The sequence below is a fragment of the Trichosurus vulpecula genome, chromosome 3, assembly GCF_011100635.1.
Source record: "Trichosurus vulpecula isolate mTriVul1 chromosome 3, mTriVul1.pri, whole genome shotgun sequence".
NCBI lineage: Eukaryota > Metazoa > Chordata > Mammalia > Diprotodontia > Phalangeridae > Trichosurus > Trichosurus vulpecula.
In genome coordinates this window covers 56,212,896-56,230,570 of record NC_050575.1, presented here as the reverse complement: position 1 = coordinate 56,230,570, position 17,675 = coordinate 56,212,896, and the positions used below count along the sequence as shown (strand labels likewise).

Sequence of the window (17,675 nt, the reverse complement as noted above, 5' to 3'; positions counted from 1 at the left end):
CACAAATATGTGTATACACACACACACATACACATATACACACATATATAAAACCATTCTCTATATGTTTCTATTTATCATTCTTTCTCTGGATGCAGATAGCATCTTCCTTCATACGTCCTTTGTGGTTAATTTGGGTATTTATAATAGTCACATAATAACTTCTTGAGGGCAGGGACTGTCTTTGTTTTTATTTGTATTTGTATCCTCAGTGCTTAGCACAGTGCCTGGCACTGTATCTGCCTCAGTTTCCTCAAATGTAAAATGGAGATAATAATAGTACCCACCTCCCAGGGTTGTTTGTGAATATCAAATTGTAAAGCACTTCGCACAGTGCCTGGCACACAGCAGATACTTAACAAATGCTTGTTTCCTTCCATCTGCTCTCCTTGCTTCAGATCTCTCTCCAACCCATTTTCCACACAAAACTGCTAACATAATTTTCTTAAGGCTCAAGTCTGATTAAGTCATTTCCCCTGTTCTTTAGGAACTTTTAGTGGCTCCCTACCACTCTTAGGATAAAATACAGACTTGGCACTGAAAGCTTCTCACTACTTACCTCCCAACTACACTTCCACGTTTAGTGTACATTTTTCCCCTTCAAACATTTTAATTCTAAGCAAATCTGCCTTCCTGCAACTCCCCCAGCTCAGCATTCCAATCTCCTATCTAAGGGCCTGTTGCACAAGCTGTCCCCACCCCCTTACCCCTACCCCCCAGCCCTCCAGAGGCACTGCCTGGAACACACTTCCTCACTTCATTTTATAATCCCTTGCTTCCTTGCAGGCTTAGTTTATGGGCCACGTCCATTGGAAAACCTTTCCTGATACCCTCCATTGATGACACTGTCTCCTCCTTCTTCAAATTATCATGTATATATTTAGTTGTTTATATGTGGCATCTCCCTAGTAATATATGAAAGCTCCTGAAGGCAGGGGAAGTTTTTCATTCTGTTTTTGTAATCCCAGGGCCTTGCGTACAACGGGTGATTAATAGATGCCTTCTGGCCTGTAAGATGTCCTATTTTTTCATTGCTCAGCCTACATCAACTGTCCCCTTGGTGTTTGTGGATGTATAGTTTTCTGGTGTGCCTCATTTTTCAACCTCTCCTAAATGAAGTTAGTGATAACAGAGGTATAGGTATAGTCTGCCAACTAGGAAAACAAAATATGATTTTATTTCATTTTATTTCATTTTCTTTTCCCCAGTGAAGGCACCCATACTGCTAGGTTTTGGCTTCTCTACCCAAGGGCCTGCCTTGATTGTTCTACTCTTGGTACAGCAAACTTCTTTTGCAGCAAAGCATCTTTCCTTGGATAACATTTTTTTTAAGGAAATATAATCACAAGCCCTGGTTATGGCTATGGAGCCATGGGGCAAATAGCAGAGATTTCTGGGTCTAGGTAGAGGCTGTGTGACCCACCCCAAGCCTGGAGGGAATTGAAATGGAGAGACAACTGGAATAAGACTGACAATACTTGGTGCCTTCGGGATTATTCACATAACTGGTAGCTCTGAATTCATGATGTAATGGAACTCCATATCATCTTCAGCTCCCTCGCCATAGCAAATCCCTTAAGTTTCTGCCACCTCAGGATTCCCAGGGAGACTGGCCCCAGGAAGGCACTTAGGATCATAGATTTACCTTGGGAGGGGACCTTAGAGGCCATCAAATCCAATTCACCGCACCCCCCCCCCCCCCGCCCCATTGGACAGACAAGGAGATTGAGGCTTAGAGAGATTAATTGACTTCTCCAGGATCACACAGAGAGTCAAGATTTGAACTCAGGTCTTTACTTATTCCAAGTCCTACTGTGCTAGATGGGAATCAGAAGTGACACTATAATTTCTGCAGCTGAACTGTCCCTGAATGATGGCCATCTTGATGGCGAGGTGGCCCCACAACCATGTTGCCTAAACTGACGGCTGGATCACAAGGCTATCACATTTTGTTCTACATCTAAATAGAATCTGTTTAATTTAATACAGAAATGCAGAAAAGCTTCCCTGTCACCATTTCTCTTTTTTCTTTAGGTCTTCCACAGAAGGCCAGCCTTGAAAATCCTTGGTTGGGGCTGTGCAAAGTCAGCTACTTGTGCAATCAGTCTGGGTGGTCCCATTAAACAAATAAACAAAAAAACCCCTTGTTCAGACTGGGTATGAGGGCTGCCAGCCTATGGGAGATGGCTTAGGCAAAGATCCTTGCATGTTCACTGATCCCATCTCCCTATGATACCATAATGAGGGAGGGGCTGGGCTGGGGCACTAATCACGTCCCTCATTGATTTTTGTTGTTCAATTAGTCTGACTCTTGATGACCCCATGGACCATAGCAGGCCAGGCCCTTCTGTCCTCCACTATCTCCAGAAGTTGATCCATGTTTCTGTTTGTTGCTCCTATGGCATTATCTCATCCTCTGCTCCCTCCTTTTCCTTTTGCCTTCAATCTTTCCCAGCATCAGGATCTTTTCCAATAAGTCCCATCTTCTCATTATGTGGTCAAAGTATTTAAGCTTCAGCCTCAGTGTTTGACCTTCCAATGAATAATCTGAATTAATTTCTTCAAGTTTTGATTGATTTGATTCCCTTGCTGTCCAAGGGACTCTCAAAAGTCTTCTCCAAACATTGCACACAGTAACAACATTATGCATGACTAACTTTGCAGACTTAGCTCTTCTCAGCAATGCAAGGATCCAAGACAACTTCAGAAGACTAGTGATGGAAAATGCTATCCACAACCAGAAAGAGAACTATGGAGTCTGCAGATCGAAGCATGCTATTTGCTCTCTCTCTTTTTTTCTTCTTTCTTGTGGTTCCTCCCATTGGTTTTAATTCTTCTTTGCAACATGACTAATGTGAATATATGTTTAATATGAATGTATATGTAGAGCCTATATCAGATTGCATGCCGCAGGGGCGGGGGGAGGAGAAAATTTAGAACTAAAAATCTCATGGAAGTGAATGATGAAAACTAAAAATTAATTACTTTTTAAAAAAGTCTTCTCCAGCACCACAAATTGAAATCATCAATTCTGTATCGCCCAGTTTTCCTTATGATCCATCTCTCATTGATTACTGACATTGTTAATGGAAAAACCATAGCTTTGACTATACTGACCTTTGTTGGCAAGGTGATATTTCTGCTTAATATTATGCTGTCCAGATTTGTTATAGCTTTCCTTCTAAGGAGCAAAAGTCGTTTAATTTCATGGCTGTGGTCACCATCAGGAGTGATTTCTGAGCCCAAGAATAAAAAATCCGTCTCTACTTCCATTTCTTCTCCCTCTAGTAGCTGGAAAGTGATGGGACTAGTTGCTATGATCCTAGTTTTTTGATGTTAAGATTCAAGCCAGCTTTCTCCTCTTTCACCATTATCAAGAAGCTTCTTAATTATTCTTCATTTTCTGTCATCAGAGTGGTATTTTCTGCATATCTGAGATTGTCGATATTTTTCCTGATAACCTTAATTCCAGCTTTTCATTCATCCAGCCTGGCCTTTCACATGATATACTCTGCATATAAGTTAAATAAATAAGGTGACAATAGACAACATTGTTGGACTTCTTTTCCAATCTTAAACCAATCAGTTTTTCCATGTTCAGTTCTAACTGTTGCTTCTTAGTCCACATACAGGTTCCTCAGGAGACAAGCGAGGTGCTCTGGTACTCTCATCTCTTTGAGGACTTGCCGCACTTTGTTGTGATTCACACAGTCAAATAGTATAGTCAATGAAGCATAAGTAAATGTTTTACTGGAACTCCCTTGCTTTCTCCATAATCCAGCAGGTGTTGGCAATTTGGTCTCTAGTTCTTTGCCTCTTCAAAAACTATCCTGCTCTTCTGGTGATTCTCAGATATTGACATGCTGCTGAAGCCTAGTTTGCAGCATCTTGGGCACAGCCTGGCTGGCATGTGAAACAAATGTAATTGTTTGCTAATTTGAACATTCTTTGGCACTGTCTTTCTTTAGGAATGGCACATAAACTGATCTTTTCCAATCCATTGTTCACTGTTGAGGTTTCCAAATTTGCTGGCATATTTAGAGTGCAGCACTTTAACAGCATTGTCTTTTAGGATTCTAAATAGCTAAGCTGGAATTCTGTCACCTCCACTAGCCTTATTGTTAGCAATGCTTCCTAAAGCCCACTTAACTTTATTCTCCAGGATGTCTGACTCTAGATCAGCAACCACACTATTGAGGTTACAGGTAGTGTTAAGATCTTTATTGTATAGTTCTTCTGTATATTCTTGCCACTTCTTCTTACTCTCTTTTGCCTCTGTTAAATTCCAACATTTTTGTCTTTCATCATGCCCATTTCTGCATGAAACATTCCCTTGATATCTCTTATTTCTTGAAGCAATCTTTTGTCTTTCCCATTCTATTGTTTTCTTCTACTTCTTTGCATTGTACGTTTAATAAAACCTTATCTCTCCTTGCTATTCTCTGGAATTCTGCATTCAATTGGGTATATCTTTCCCTTTCTCCTTTCCCTTTCCTTCTTTCCTCAGCTTTTTGTAAAGCCTCATCAGACTGCCATTTTGCTTTCTTATTCTTCGTTTTCTTTGAAATGCTTTTTGTGGCTGCCTCCTGTTCAATATTTTGAACCTCTGGACATGGTTCTTCAGGCACTCTATCTACCAGATCTACTATCTTAAATCTATTTATCTGTTTCACTTCACATTCATAAAGGATGTTATTTAGGTTACACCTATATGGCCTGATGGTTTTCCCTACTTTCTTCAAATTAAGTCTGAATTTTGCAATAAGCTCCAGTTCTTATTTTAACTGACTGTATAAAGTTTCTGTACCTTTGGCTGCAAAGTATATCATCAATCTGATTTCATTATTGGTCATCTGGTGACGTCCATGTGTAGAGTTACGTTTTGGGTTGTTGAAAGAGTGTTTGCTATGACTGGCAAGTTATCTTGACAAAACTCTATTAGTCTCTGCCCTGCTTCATTTTGTACTCCAAGGCCAAACCTGCCTCTTATTCCAATTATTTTTTGATCTTCTACTTTAGCATTTCAATTCCCTATGATGAATATTGACATCCTTCTTGGGGGGTTATTTCTAGAAGACATTGTAGGTCTTTACATATCAACTTTGGTCTCTTCAGTGTCAGTGTTTGGAACACAGACTTGTATTACTGTGATGTTAAATGGTTTGCTTTGGATTATTTTTAACATTATAACCCAGTACTGCTTTTCTCTCCCTTTTATTGCCAACAAGTGCTACTGTTATTTCTTCTAAGGGATTCTTACCCACAGTAGTATATGTAATGACCACCTGAATTAAATTCACCCATTCCTATCCATTTAAGTTCATGTGTACCCAAAATGTGAATGTTTAATCTTTCTACCTCCTGTTTGACCACATCTGGCTTACCTTGGTTTCTGTACAAATCAACATACTTTCGTTCTTTCTATGGAAGTTGTTTACTCCAGTCTATAAAAAGCAGCACCACACTTTGAATCCGGCCTGCTGTACCCAATTGCTTGCTTCCTTGGTGTACTAAATAAAATACCTTTACCTTTCATTTCCAAGATTCCTTTTAATAGGACTGAGTGATGTATGCTTTTTCTTAACTGATTTGGGAATATGAAGCTAGTTTTATAATTTCATAGAGCCGAGTATTTCCTTCTAGGAACCAGATTTCAATGACTGCCACCAGATGAATGGTGGTGCTTTGGGCTGCTTAAACTTTAAACATGGCTAGAGACTCCTGGGTACTTAGCATGATGTCCAGTGTGACAATCATTAGTCCCTCCAGGGGTGTGCTGGAGCTAACTAGAACCAGCTTTGTCCATTGCTAGCCTATTGTAAATTTTGAAGATCAGCAAGGTATAAATCAGGACTTAATTGTATGATTTTGTTGATTTCTAGACATAAGAAAGTGATGAGGAAAATGTTAATAATGCAAATTAAATGTAAAATTGTGTGAGCACACATTTTATCAGAAATTGGGTTATTAAACATTTGCCAGCATACCTTTGCCTCTCTCCCAAGACAATCAGTCTCAGCCTTGTCTGTGACTACTCTACCAGTCAATGATGCTTTTTAAGGAAAAAACAAAACTTCTTACTAAAATAATATAAACCATCACTCTTTAGTTATTATCTTAATAGATTTTCCCCTCCCCTGTTCACCCCTTTACCTTGAGGAAAGTCAGACAGTCTTGGTTCTCACTTTTGTCTTTATCTCTCAAATCAAAGTTGTAAAGAGCCCGGCAGAGTGGGGGAGGTTGTGGAAGCTGCTTAATGATCTCTACTGAGCTGGTGGGGAAGATTCCACTGATGCCATCGATCTCTCCCTGGTACCAGTTTTCATCAAGCTGTCTTCGAAGGAGGATGATATCTCCCTTGTTGAAACTCAAGTCACTTGGGTTCTGCCCTCTGTAATTGCATAGGGCTTTTGCTCTTGGCACCTGGGGGGAGACAAAGTAGAAAATTCTTCATCTGACTTACCCCCCCAAAATAGAGAGGTAGCATGGCGAGATGACATGCACTTTGATCTGACAATGGTGTAGTCTTGACTGACTTCACCTGACTGTGTGACCTTGGGTAATTAACCTAATTGTCCATGTCAGTTTTCCCCATTACTAAAACAGAGGTAATTATAATGGTTTACCTTCCTCACAGGTTGCTATGGAGAGGAATTGAAATAATAGACATAGAAGTACTTTGAAAAAATATGTAGTACTATTGTTCCATTATTTTGGGTTTTTTTCTGTATGCATAACTGTTTTAACCATTGTGAAGACTGAGTCAACTGGCCATGACTCAAAATAATCCATCAATTCAGTCACAATTTTTTTAAACTAATTTTTTTTCCTACTGAGCGACATTAAACTCCCAATACAGCTTAAAGACTTTTTGGGCTCTTTAGTTGTCTGTAAGTGGCTTGGTTCTTCTTCAGAAGCTAAGCCTGGATTGGGGTGAATCTTCACTTCAGCTGGTGGCTAGCACCACTACAAACAAGTCTCTCCTCATCCATCTCCTGAAACGGCCGTCTCCGAGCTCACTGGTATCCACTCTGCCCTCATCCTTCATGAGGATGAGATTCTGGTCACGGAGGATAAAATCGATGCCCTCATTAAAGCAGCAGGTGTAAATGTTGAACCATTCTGGCCTGGATCATTTTCGAAAGCTCTGTCCTATGTAAACATTGCAAGCCTCATCTGCGATGTAGGAGTTGGTGGACCTGCCCCAGCTGCTGGTGGTGCTGCCCCTGCTGGAGGGGCTGCTCCTGCTAGCTAGCACAGCTGCCCCGGTTGAGGAGAAGAAGAAAAAAGAAGCAGAAAAAGAAGAAACTGAGGAGTCCAATGATGACATGGACTTTGGTCTGTTTGACTAAATATTTTTTGTGACATTAAATAAAAAGCTAAACTCAAAAAAAAGACTTTTTGGCTAAGTTTGACAACCCAAATGGAGTTTCATAGAGATCCCTCCAGTGTAATGGGTAAATTTATTTTATTTTAAGTTATCTTTCATATTTTATTTCTATTTTCCTGAGTAAGATGATGAAATAGTCTGATTTCATGCCAGATACCCTGGCTGCTCATGAGAGAAGTGTTGAAGGTACTGACTGAACTCTTCCAAGGATCTCATGAATCCACCATGATTATTTCAAAAGGAATTTTGAACAACTCTCTGTGGCTTGGGGATAGAGAAAAACTTGAAAATTCACTTTGCAGATTGGATTAGGTAGTCACACCTTTCTATCAAGCAAGCTCTGGGAGAAAGAGTGACAGCTAGAGCTGGGAGAGCACAGGCAGTGAAGGAGCTGGGAGCAGAGGGAGTGGAGGGCGGGGGGGGGGGGGGGGGGGGGAGGGAAGCTAGGAGAGTAAACCAAGTTGAGCAGGTTCAGCCATCTATGCACACAGCCAGCTACTCTGGGAAGCCGCTCCTTACCCAGAAAAGCTGTGGACAAAAGCAGGAATGAGAGCAGGGGATTTCCAAGGGCTGAGGCAAATCTGCTAGTTACAGCAGGGAATAATAGTCATCGAACAAGATGGTGTAAAATCATCACTTTAGTAGCTGCCTTGTCCTCTTTTCTCTTTGTCTCTCTAGGGTTCCTCATTCGTCCATTCACTCACTAATTCATTCATTCAGCCAACATTTCTTCATAAGCCTCTACTATGTATGGGTAGTTATGTGGCTCAGTGGATAGAGTGCTAAGCCTGGAGTCAGGAAAACCTGAGTTCAAACCCAGCATTTAGTAGCTGTGTGACCCTGGCAAGTCACTTCACCTGTTTGCCACTGGAGAAGAAAATGGCAAACCATTCCAGCATCTTTGTCAAGAAAACCCCGGTGGACAGTATTGGCATGCTATGGTCCACAGGATCATGAAGTCAGATGGAACTGAACAATCACAATGTATGGATCATGAATGTGGTGCTGGGGAAGATAGAAGTTAGGACCCAACACAGTCCCTGCCCTTATGGAACTTACCATCTAGTAGGGAGATAAGACAAATACAAATAACTTTAATAGATATTACCCAACAAGTACATAGGAGGAGTGCAAAGCCAAATGCTTTATGAGGTTTGAGAAGTAAGGTTGAAGCTGATGTGGTAATCAGGTTAATCTGAACAAGAAGAAGGTTTTTCCCTTAAGTCCTTTGTCTCAAGGCTGGCCTAGGAGCGGGTAAAGGCTGCTGTTCATAGTGGAGAGAATGTTAGCCTGGGAGTCACAGGATAATAAATCTGGAGCTGGAAGAAACCTTAGAGATCATCAGGCCCAACACCCTTACTTTATACAGGAGGAAAATTAGACTGAGAGAGGAACAGACTTGCCTAAGGTCACATGGAAGGCCTTGATTCGAACCCTGCCCCAGACACTTACTTGCTTTATGTTAGCAGGTCACTTTACCTCTTTCAGACTTGGTTTCCCCATCTGCAAAATGGGGGTAATAATACCAGTCATATCTATCTCACAGGTTGTTGTTAATATGAAGAGCTAGTATTTATATAGTGCTTTAAGATTAGCAACGTGCTTTACACATGATCTTCTTTGATAACAGAAATGTCTATGATACAGCTTACAGATATTAGTTATTATCATCTACCACCTTAGGGGTACTCAGTCAAAAAGGAATCGCAAAGTAGGTGCTTAATAAATGCATATTGAATAAACTACACAGCCGCATTTAGCCCACCTCCACCCAAATCACAATGCCAGAGTGGAGTTTTAAAAGCATGTAGGGGAGAAAGCCAGGGAGGCTCTTCCCCTTCCCATTCTGAAAATGATGGCAAGTGCAGGTGGTGTAAATGACTGCTGAGCAACTAGACCCCCAACTCAAATTCAGAAAATGTTTAAGATCCTTTGAAGATGCTTGAACTTTGAAATCCCCAGGTAGAATTAATAGCAATACCACCTCCAACTGCAGCTGCCACCTCCTCTTCTCTCCCACCCCCCCCCATTATGGAATCATGCTAAATGGATTCTGGCTGCTATTTTTAATGTGAAAATCCTATTCATTGGCTCAAGCATCATTTTGGGCAGTCTCTCCCCTGGGCCACTCAAGCCCATCCTCATTCTTGCAATGATGCTTTCTTTCTCAGACTGCAGAAAGAAATCAGAGCATGAAACGAAAGCCATTTAACATAGCTTTTCATCACAAACTTCATCCAGGGCTGTGCCTTGTAATGGAAATGCATCTCTGGAGCCTTGGCAATTTGTTCTCCTTGCTGCTGAGACTATTAGCATGAATTATTTAACTCCAAGGCCCTTGAATAAAAGTCAAGCACCCGAAGAGACTCAGATGGCTAATCCACCCCATCTTAAATGGTTTCTCTAGGGGAAATGGCTCAAAGACCCTAATAAAAGATCACCCGATATATTGTTTGTAACTTATTTTTTTTTCAGTGTCTGTAATTGTTTTCTCTCCCTACTACCGTGAAGCTTCCCGGTCAGAGTCACCAAATTGCCTTCCCGCTATTCTTCACACATGGAGGCTGTCCAAATTGAAGTTTAATGTGTGTCTCAAATGGAGGTGGCATTCCTTGCTGAAGCCACAACCAGTAACGATTTACTGATGAATTTGTTCAGGGGCTTCTGGTCCCTACCTAATTTGCTCACCTGGAAAAGATGAGGAGGTGTCAGTGGGGCTGGTGCACTTGGTATTCTCTTGCCCTCTTTTAGAGTGATGGCAGGACTATGGGTATGGAACATCACATACGCTATCAGTCATGGTTAATATTTTGGTTGGTTTTTCTGAACTATTTTTCTCTTTTTAAATCTTTGTTACAAGGGATGACAAACTGGGTAAAGGAGGGGAGAGGAATATATTCAAAAAGAAAGTGATTTAAAAATAAAACATCAAGAAGAAAATAATATTGATGAATGCACAGGCACAACCATCCATGCCTCGTCATATAGGAAAGATGCCCCCCAATTCCTGGTGTGGCATTTCTACTTAGAATGCCTTGAATTATTAATTTGGTTGTTGTTACTGTTCAGTCATGTTAGACTCTTCACGACTATGTGGGACCACAGGAAACCAATACTGTCCATGGGGTTTTCTTGACAAAGACACTTGAATGGTTTGCCATTTTCTTATCCAGTGGATTAAGGCAAACAGAGGTAAAATGACTTCCTCAGGGTCACACAGCTAGTAAATGTCTGAGGCTGGGTTTGAACTCAGGTTTTCCTGACTCCAGGCCCTGGCATTCTATCCACTAAGCCACCTCACCTAGAAATCTTATTAACTCGGTACACCAATCATGTCTTCCAATGAGGACACACAAACTCCATGTGAAAAGGTGAGCTATAAAACATATGGTGTGAAAGAAATAAAAGAAATTCAGACTGTTAGTTGTTTGTGTATATGTTACATTCACACCTATCCCCTCATTAGACTGTGAATTTTTTGAAGGCTGAAACTGTCTTTTATTTTGTCACTGCATCCCCAGTGACTAGCTTAGTGCTAAGCAATTTTTTTTTAACGTAGACCTGTGATTTTATTGATGGAGAGATCTCGCTGGGAAAAATCTCTCTATTAATGCAGATCAGCTGCTGTTCTGCAACTTATAGTCACAGAGAGCTACCTGAGGGTCAGACAGTATGTATGAGTCAGATAAGACCTCAGGTGGTCCTGACTTCAAGGTGGCCTCTCCACTCTTCCAATGTTACTTCTCACCACAGGGGTTTTTACATAGTATAGTATGTGTGTGATCAGTGACAATTGTTGCCTGGCTCTGAGAAGAGGCCAAGCAAAGCCTGTCTGGAATTCAGCAACTATGGTGGCTTAGCCACCCATATGAAGATCAAAGATCACATAATTTGAGAGTTGGAAGGGACCATAGAGGCCGTCTAATTTGACCTCCTCCCATTTTACACATGGAGAAACTGAGGCCCAGAAAGGTTGAGTGACTTGCCAATGGCTATACAAGTAGTAAGTAGTGGAGTCAGGATTTCAACCTAAGTCCTTGGGCAGCTAGATGGTGTAACGAATAGAGAGCACTGGGCTTGGAATCAGGAAGATTCATCTTCCTGAGTTCAAGTTTGGCCTTGAATACTTATTATCTGTGTGACCCTGGGAAAGTCATTTATCCTTGTTTGCCTTAGTTCCTACTCTTAAAATGAGCTAGAGAAGTAAATGGCAAACTACTCTAGTATCTTTGCCAAGAAAACTCCATAATGGAGCCATGAAGAGTCAGATATCACTGAAAGGACCGAACGACAACCACCACTGTCCCAACACTTTAAGGAACACTTAAAAGAAAAGGATGGCTTGATTTTCTCATCTTCTGGTCAAAGTAGGATCAAAGCTAGTGTTCTCAACTGATTATCTCTTGAGTTTGCATAACGATGGCCGTAAGATGAATTTGTGAAGGAACTAATTCTTTTCTTTTTTTTTCCCTGAGACCATCTAGAAATATTGAGAGATAGCTCTCCATAGTCTACATTCAAGCAAAACTGTCCAATTTTTTTTCCCAACTTAGCATTCATCACCTACCTTTGTGCCTTTAAAGGTCTGTTCCCACTGCATCCCCCATCTCTATGCCTTTAATGGACCATCCCTAGGCCTAGTATTCCTTCCTTCCTCACTACTTTGTGTTAGACCACCCAGTTTCATTTAAGGTTCACTTGAACCACATTTTACGGGAAACCTTTCCTCAATAGGGTTCCCTCCCCTCAAATTATTGTGTGGCTGTTTCCCACCCCTCTACCCTGCAGAATGTAAGCTTGTTGGGGTCAGAATTTGGGGGAGAAGCTTTGACCGAATCCTCAGCTCCTAGCAATAATAACTCGCAAATAGGCACTTACAAAATTCTGGATTATATGAGAAAAGAACGCACAAATGGTGAAGAAAAAAAGACCAGAGAAAACCAATAAGGTCAAATATGCTGCCCTGGGACATCATTTTTACAAGGACCTAGGAAAGGAGAGCAACACAATCTCCATTATCATTTCACTTTACTGAGAGGAAACTGAAGTAAACTACTACACAACAGTGCAACTTCGACTAGTGAGTGACTGCCTCTCATTCTGACAATCATATTAGAATAGATCTGTCCGTGGAGGTATTAGTCTTAAAGTTGCAGAAAAGCAATGAGTAAGCTGATGCCAGTGGTATGTTCGAAAGTGCTGATGGCTCAGCCCAGGCTGCATGTGTTTCCCTAATTTTTTTGCCAAGGAGGGATGGGAGCTGGGAAGTGACAGTGCTCACTTAACCATCCCAACAGAGCTGGTTGCTCTAGTGAATCCCAAACTGGCTGCAGCAATAAACCTCTTAGAGGCTCATGTTACCATGGCTATTTAAGTAACCCATGGCTATTAAAGAGGCAGTGTGGAGTAGTGGATAGAGAGCTGGCCCAGAAGGCAGGAAGCCATAGGTTTAACTCCTGTCTCTGACACACACTGGCTGGATGATCCTGGGCAAATCATTCAAGCTCTCAATGCTATAGTGTAGGCAATTCTCTGACTAAATCACTGAGAAAGTGCTGACTTGCACTGATAAAGGGAATTCCTCACCTTATATCATTTTTGGGACACAGGGACCCAGGACACATACAAAAATCTTAGTATACTCTTATGATCGAACAGCTTAAATCTGTACCAAGATTTTTTTAACACTGTGTATATGACATTCCCGAACAATGAAATCTGAAGTCCAGTCCCTATCTGTAAGGCACTTGATAGTAGAAATTCCTGCATCTGGAGTATAGAAATGAGATCAGTTATCTGTGCAATCTCTGATACCCTCTGTTCATTTTTTTTCCTATAAAAAGTTTTACATTTCAAGGGTACTCAGGAGATTCAATGACTTTTCCTAGTGACTAATATCAATTTTTCTCTAAGCTGTGCTTTGATCATAATAATGATAATAGTAATAGCATTTATGTAGTTGTTGAAGGTTTGCAAAGCAATTTCCCATACATTATCTCATTTGATCATCACAACTCCCTGAAATAGGATCAGTGATTATCATCCTCACCACTCCCATCCCCATTTTACAGCTACAGAAAATGAGGATCAAAAAAGTCAAGTGATTTGCCCAGGGTCATATGCCCTGAAATAGTTTATTATTTTGATATTGAGGTCAATCTGGTAGATAATGGATTTGATGTTGGCCATGTCATGCAAGAGATGATTATTTTGTTGAACTATTTCATTAACTTATTGGTAACTTAGATAAAAACAGGTTAAGTGAAAAAGTTTAAGTTTAGGTTTGTCTCAGTTTCCATGGTGGGAGTGTTGGGTGGGTTGAGATAAGAACACACATTTGGTTTGCTCTACATGTGGTTCTTCTGACTTTAGTAGCTTAAAAAGCCCAAAGTTTACCACCCCCAATTTCTTTCTCAGCTTCCTATCTTGTTCTTCCTTCTCCCGCTTAGTCTTTTCTCTAACCTTGTCTTTTCTTCCTGACCACTGAAAGGCTAGTGGGTTGCTCCCTTGCTGGACCTATTTGCTTAAATATCTCTAAAGTTACTGGGAAAAGATCTACAACAGATACTAGGGAAGTTCTGAAACACCATTGTTCTGGGCAGATGCTACTATCCTCCACCCTTTGCATCATCTACAGGCACAGATTCCATCCAGAGATGCATCACCTACTCTGGTCTTTCCCAGTCACTGAGATGTAACACACCTTAGAGACTGAAGCTATTTTCTTTGGTCTCTCATCCCTCCTTAGCCTCTTGTCTTCCTCTTACATTGATCCTGCATTTCTCTCTTTCTTCTCTCTTCCCTAGTGCATACCATGTTTATCACTCTGTGTCAGCGGGCAAAGTCTCTGCTTCCCCTGGCAAGCCCAAGCATCTTTCCAAACTCACAAGGATATTGTTGCCTGACAAAGATAAGGAAGCACAAACAGACCACAGTTATAGAGAAGAAACTGCTCTGGGCCAAAGTAGCCTCTTTTTGGCTCACCAATCGGTTCTTTTTTAAAATCTTTTTCTCCAAACTTTTCCCCAGGCCTTCATCTTCCATTCACATCAGAATAACCTCTGAAATGGGATAGGAATTGGAGGCGTGGAGATCTTTAACAGGGCACATTGTAACCCTTTTGGGAGCCAAAGCCCTGCCTTCTCTCTCTCTTTCTCTGCTCACTTCAAAGGGAACCAGGTGGGCAGCAACATCTCTAGGGGATGAGCAGATGGTACGTGGGTGGCCTGACTAACAATGGGTAAGGAACACCTCACCCAGGTTGGTTGGGAGCTGAACTACTGTGAAGCACCGCTGATCCTCTCCAATTTTTCCAACCTTAATGTAAGTCTTCCCAATAGGCAGGGTATTTTGTAAATGATACTCTTTTTTTCTGTACATTTGGCATAAGAAACTAAGCCAAAACTACCATGCAGAGTGAGGAAAGACAAAAGTAAAATGTCTCCTTCAGGCTGCAAAACATCTCTGATTACATAAAGGCAGCCCTCTTTCCATAACCTTCTTCTCTCTCTTTGGAGGAGAGAATTATTATTTGGAACCTGCTTCCCCTCCTCCTCCCAAAAATAGTGAACAATGTTGGTAGATGGTTGGGGGGGAACTAGGAGTGAGGGCCAATTTCTGAATGTGGGAAAACAGCTGTCTCTAGAGCCACAGGTTACATGATAGAGAGAAAGATCAGGTACAGAGCTGTATCTTCAGTATGGTAAGGTTATCTGAGAAGTTAAGATTTTTCCCTATCTGCTTTGTTCCTCTGAATAAGCAAAGTTATGTACATGCTCTCTTAAACGAAGGGTAGGTAGGTGTATAATCAAGCAATCTATCAACACACATTTATTAAACACCTACTACGTGCCAGGCACTATGCAAGGTACTGGGGACAGACAAAAATGAAATAGTGTCTGCTCTCAAGGAGCAACACAGCTCCTGTGGCTACCTTGGTGAGATGGCAACAGTAATAATATCTGACATTTGTAGTCCTGTCAAATCTTATTTCCTTTGACTCTCATGAAAGGTCTCCTAGGTAGGTAATTGTAATGTCAATGGAATAGGAAGATCTTGTCTGCCCATTAATAGGCCTATATGACCACATGTGTTCAATAACAGCTGTGATACATCCTGAGTCACATAGAGTCCACTGGGGGAGGAACTTGCCTAAGGAGGAGCCTGCTTAAGGGGGAAGCTTGCTTATGGGGAGGCTTGCTTGCTGCAAGGCTTTCACACCTTTTGGTAATGTGCCACTGAAGCACATAGGTTGTGATGCCTTCTGGCTCTGAGAGGTATATATATTCTGAGGTGAGATTTTGCTTTGTATATATGCTCATGAGAAGGACCTTTTGATTCCCTGGATAGGACTTGGAGTAGCTTTTTGTTAAGAGCCATCCCCACCCCCCCCAACTACTCAGATGTAAATGCTCCCTCTATCCAGTGATGTATATAGGTGGTTGCATTACTTTGTTCAGACAGCCCTGTCTGTTAATCTTTGTGCTAATTTCTCTGCTTGTATTTTTTCCACGTTCAGGGTGCTGACCTTTCTCCTGAACTAGTTAATGTAATTAAAGTAACATTGTTGACCCCTTAAAAGTTGCTTTCTTTTAGAAATGTGGATCAAAGAACCCATGCTAGCAGGCCATCCTAGGTGTGCAAGGGTGCTTGCTGTTTATGGTAGTATGGCTAATTAGAATAGCATTTTGTAAGCTAGAAAATGGAAGCACTGAGAATTTAAATGATTCATCCAAATTCATTTAGTTGCTAAGTACCAGAGCTGGAATTTGAACCCACATCTTCTGCTGTTTCCATTGCATCACAGCTGCCAAGGATAACCAAGGGAGGTCATCTGTATTGTTAATGTAGTTTTTGCTTGATGGGAAGATCTTTCTCATCCATTAATAGGCCCATGTGACCTGCTCAAGTCCCATGGAAGCCTAAGTCACATGACCCTGGGTCACGATGGTTATGATGCCTTCTGACCCTGAAGAAGGTTAGCATTTTGCTTTGGGGCTCACTCATGGGAAAAGTGTTCATGTGATGTAGCCAGATGAGACTCTGGGTAGCCATTAAGGAGCTTTGAAAAACCCAGAAGTTGCTGCTTCTCCCTCTGGTAACTATACACGTATTGCTTTTGGTCAGACAGTTGGAAGCCCTGCTGTTTGTATTTGCTCCATTTATATAATTTCTGCTTGTAATTTCTGTTTGTATTTTCTCTGAAGTTCAGGGTGCTGACTTTTCCCCTGCACTAAGTGAATTTTATATATATATATACATTTGATTAAAGTAAGATCGTTGACCCTTTTTAAGTTGCTTTCCTTTAGAAAAGCAGATCAAAGAACCTGTGCTAACAGCCATCCTCTGTGCTGGTGCTGCTGGTCTTATACCTCCACAGCAGCTGCAGGTAACATTGTTGTTACATCATCACATTTGCCTCACTGTCTACCAGAAGACACAGGTTATTTCCATGGCAAAGGCTTATGTTTAGAAGGCTTTACAACAACCTTAAAAGACTTGAAGCATCACCACTGGGACAGAGACAAACCCCCAAAATTTGTGAGCATCTCTTTAAAATCCATTCAGCTGTAAAAACTTGAAAGGGACCTGTTAGACTTGATACAACTTTCTGACCTAGCTCAGGAGCCATGAGGAGGAAGAAGAGGAGGAAGAGGAGGAAAAAGAAGAGGAAGAGGAAAAGCAAGAAGTGAAGGAAAAGAGGAGGAGAAGAAAGGAGGAGGAAGAGGAGGAAGGGGAAGAAGAGAAAAATTCATGGTGATATAGCACTTTAAAGATTCATAGAACACCTTCCTCACAAAAGTGGTATAGAGTAGGCAGTAAAAGCATTATTATTCTCATTTAACAGAGGAAACAGAGGTATAGTGCAATTAAGTGGCTTGCTCATGGTCTCATAGCTCCCAAGTATCAAGAGCCAGAACTCAAACTCAGGTCTACAGATTCTCAAACCAATGCTATTTCCTTTATGTTTCTCATAGTAATTAGAACTCAAAGTTCTATAATGCCTCAGTATTTACAAAAGCACTTTCTTCATACCAGGAATTCTTTACTTTTTTGAGTGTGTTTTGGGCCCCTTTGGCAGGCTGATGAAGTCTATGGATCTTCTTTTCAGAATAACGTTTTTAAATTCATAAAATAAAATACAGAGAATTACAAGGAAACCAATTATACTGAAATACAATAATCAGAGTCCTTTTTTAAAAAAAGTTCACAGATCCCAGGTTAGGAACCCTGACTTTATGGCAACCCTGCAACATAGGCAATAAAAGTACTATTAGCCCCGACT

General features: G+C 41.1%; 1 protein-coding gene across 1 annotated transcript in view; it reads right to left on the bottom strand.

Annotated features, from left to right (window-relative positions):
- SH3RF2 (SH3 domain containing ring finger 2) overlaps nucleotides 1-17,675 on the bottom strand; it is a 159,624-nt gene that overhangs the window by 91,585 nt on the left and 50,364 nt on the right. The window contains exon 2 of the mRNA XM_036751918.1: nucleotides 6,154-6,423. Within this exon, the coding sequence (XP_036607813.1) occupies nucleotides 6,154-6,423 (270 nt within the window). The remainder of the gene's footprint in view (nucleotides 1-6,153; nucleotides 6,424-17,675) is intronic.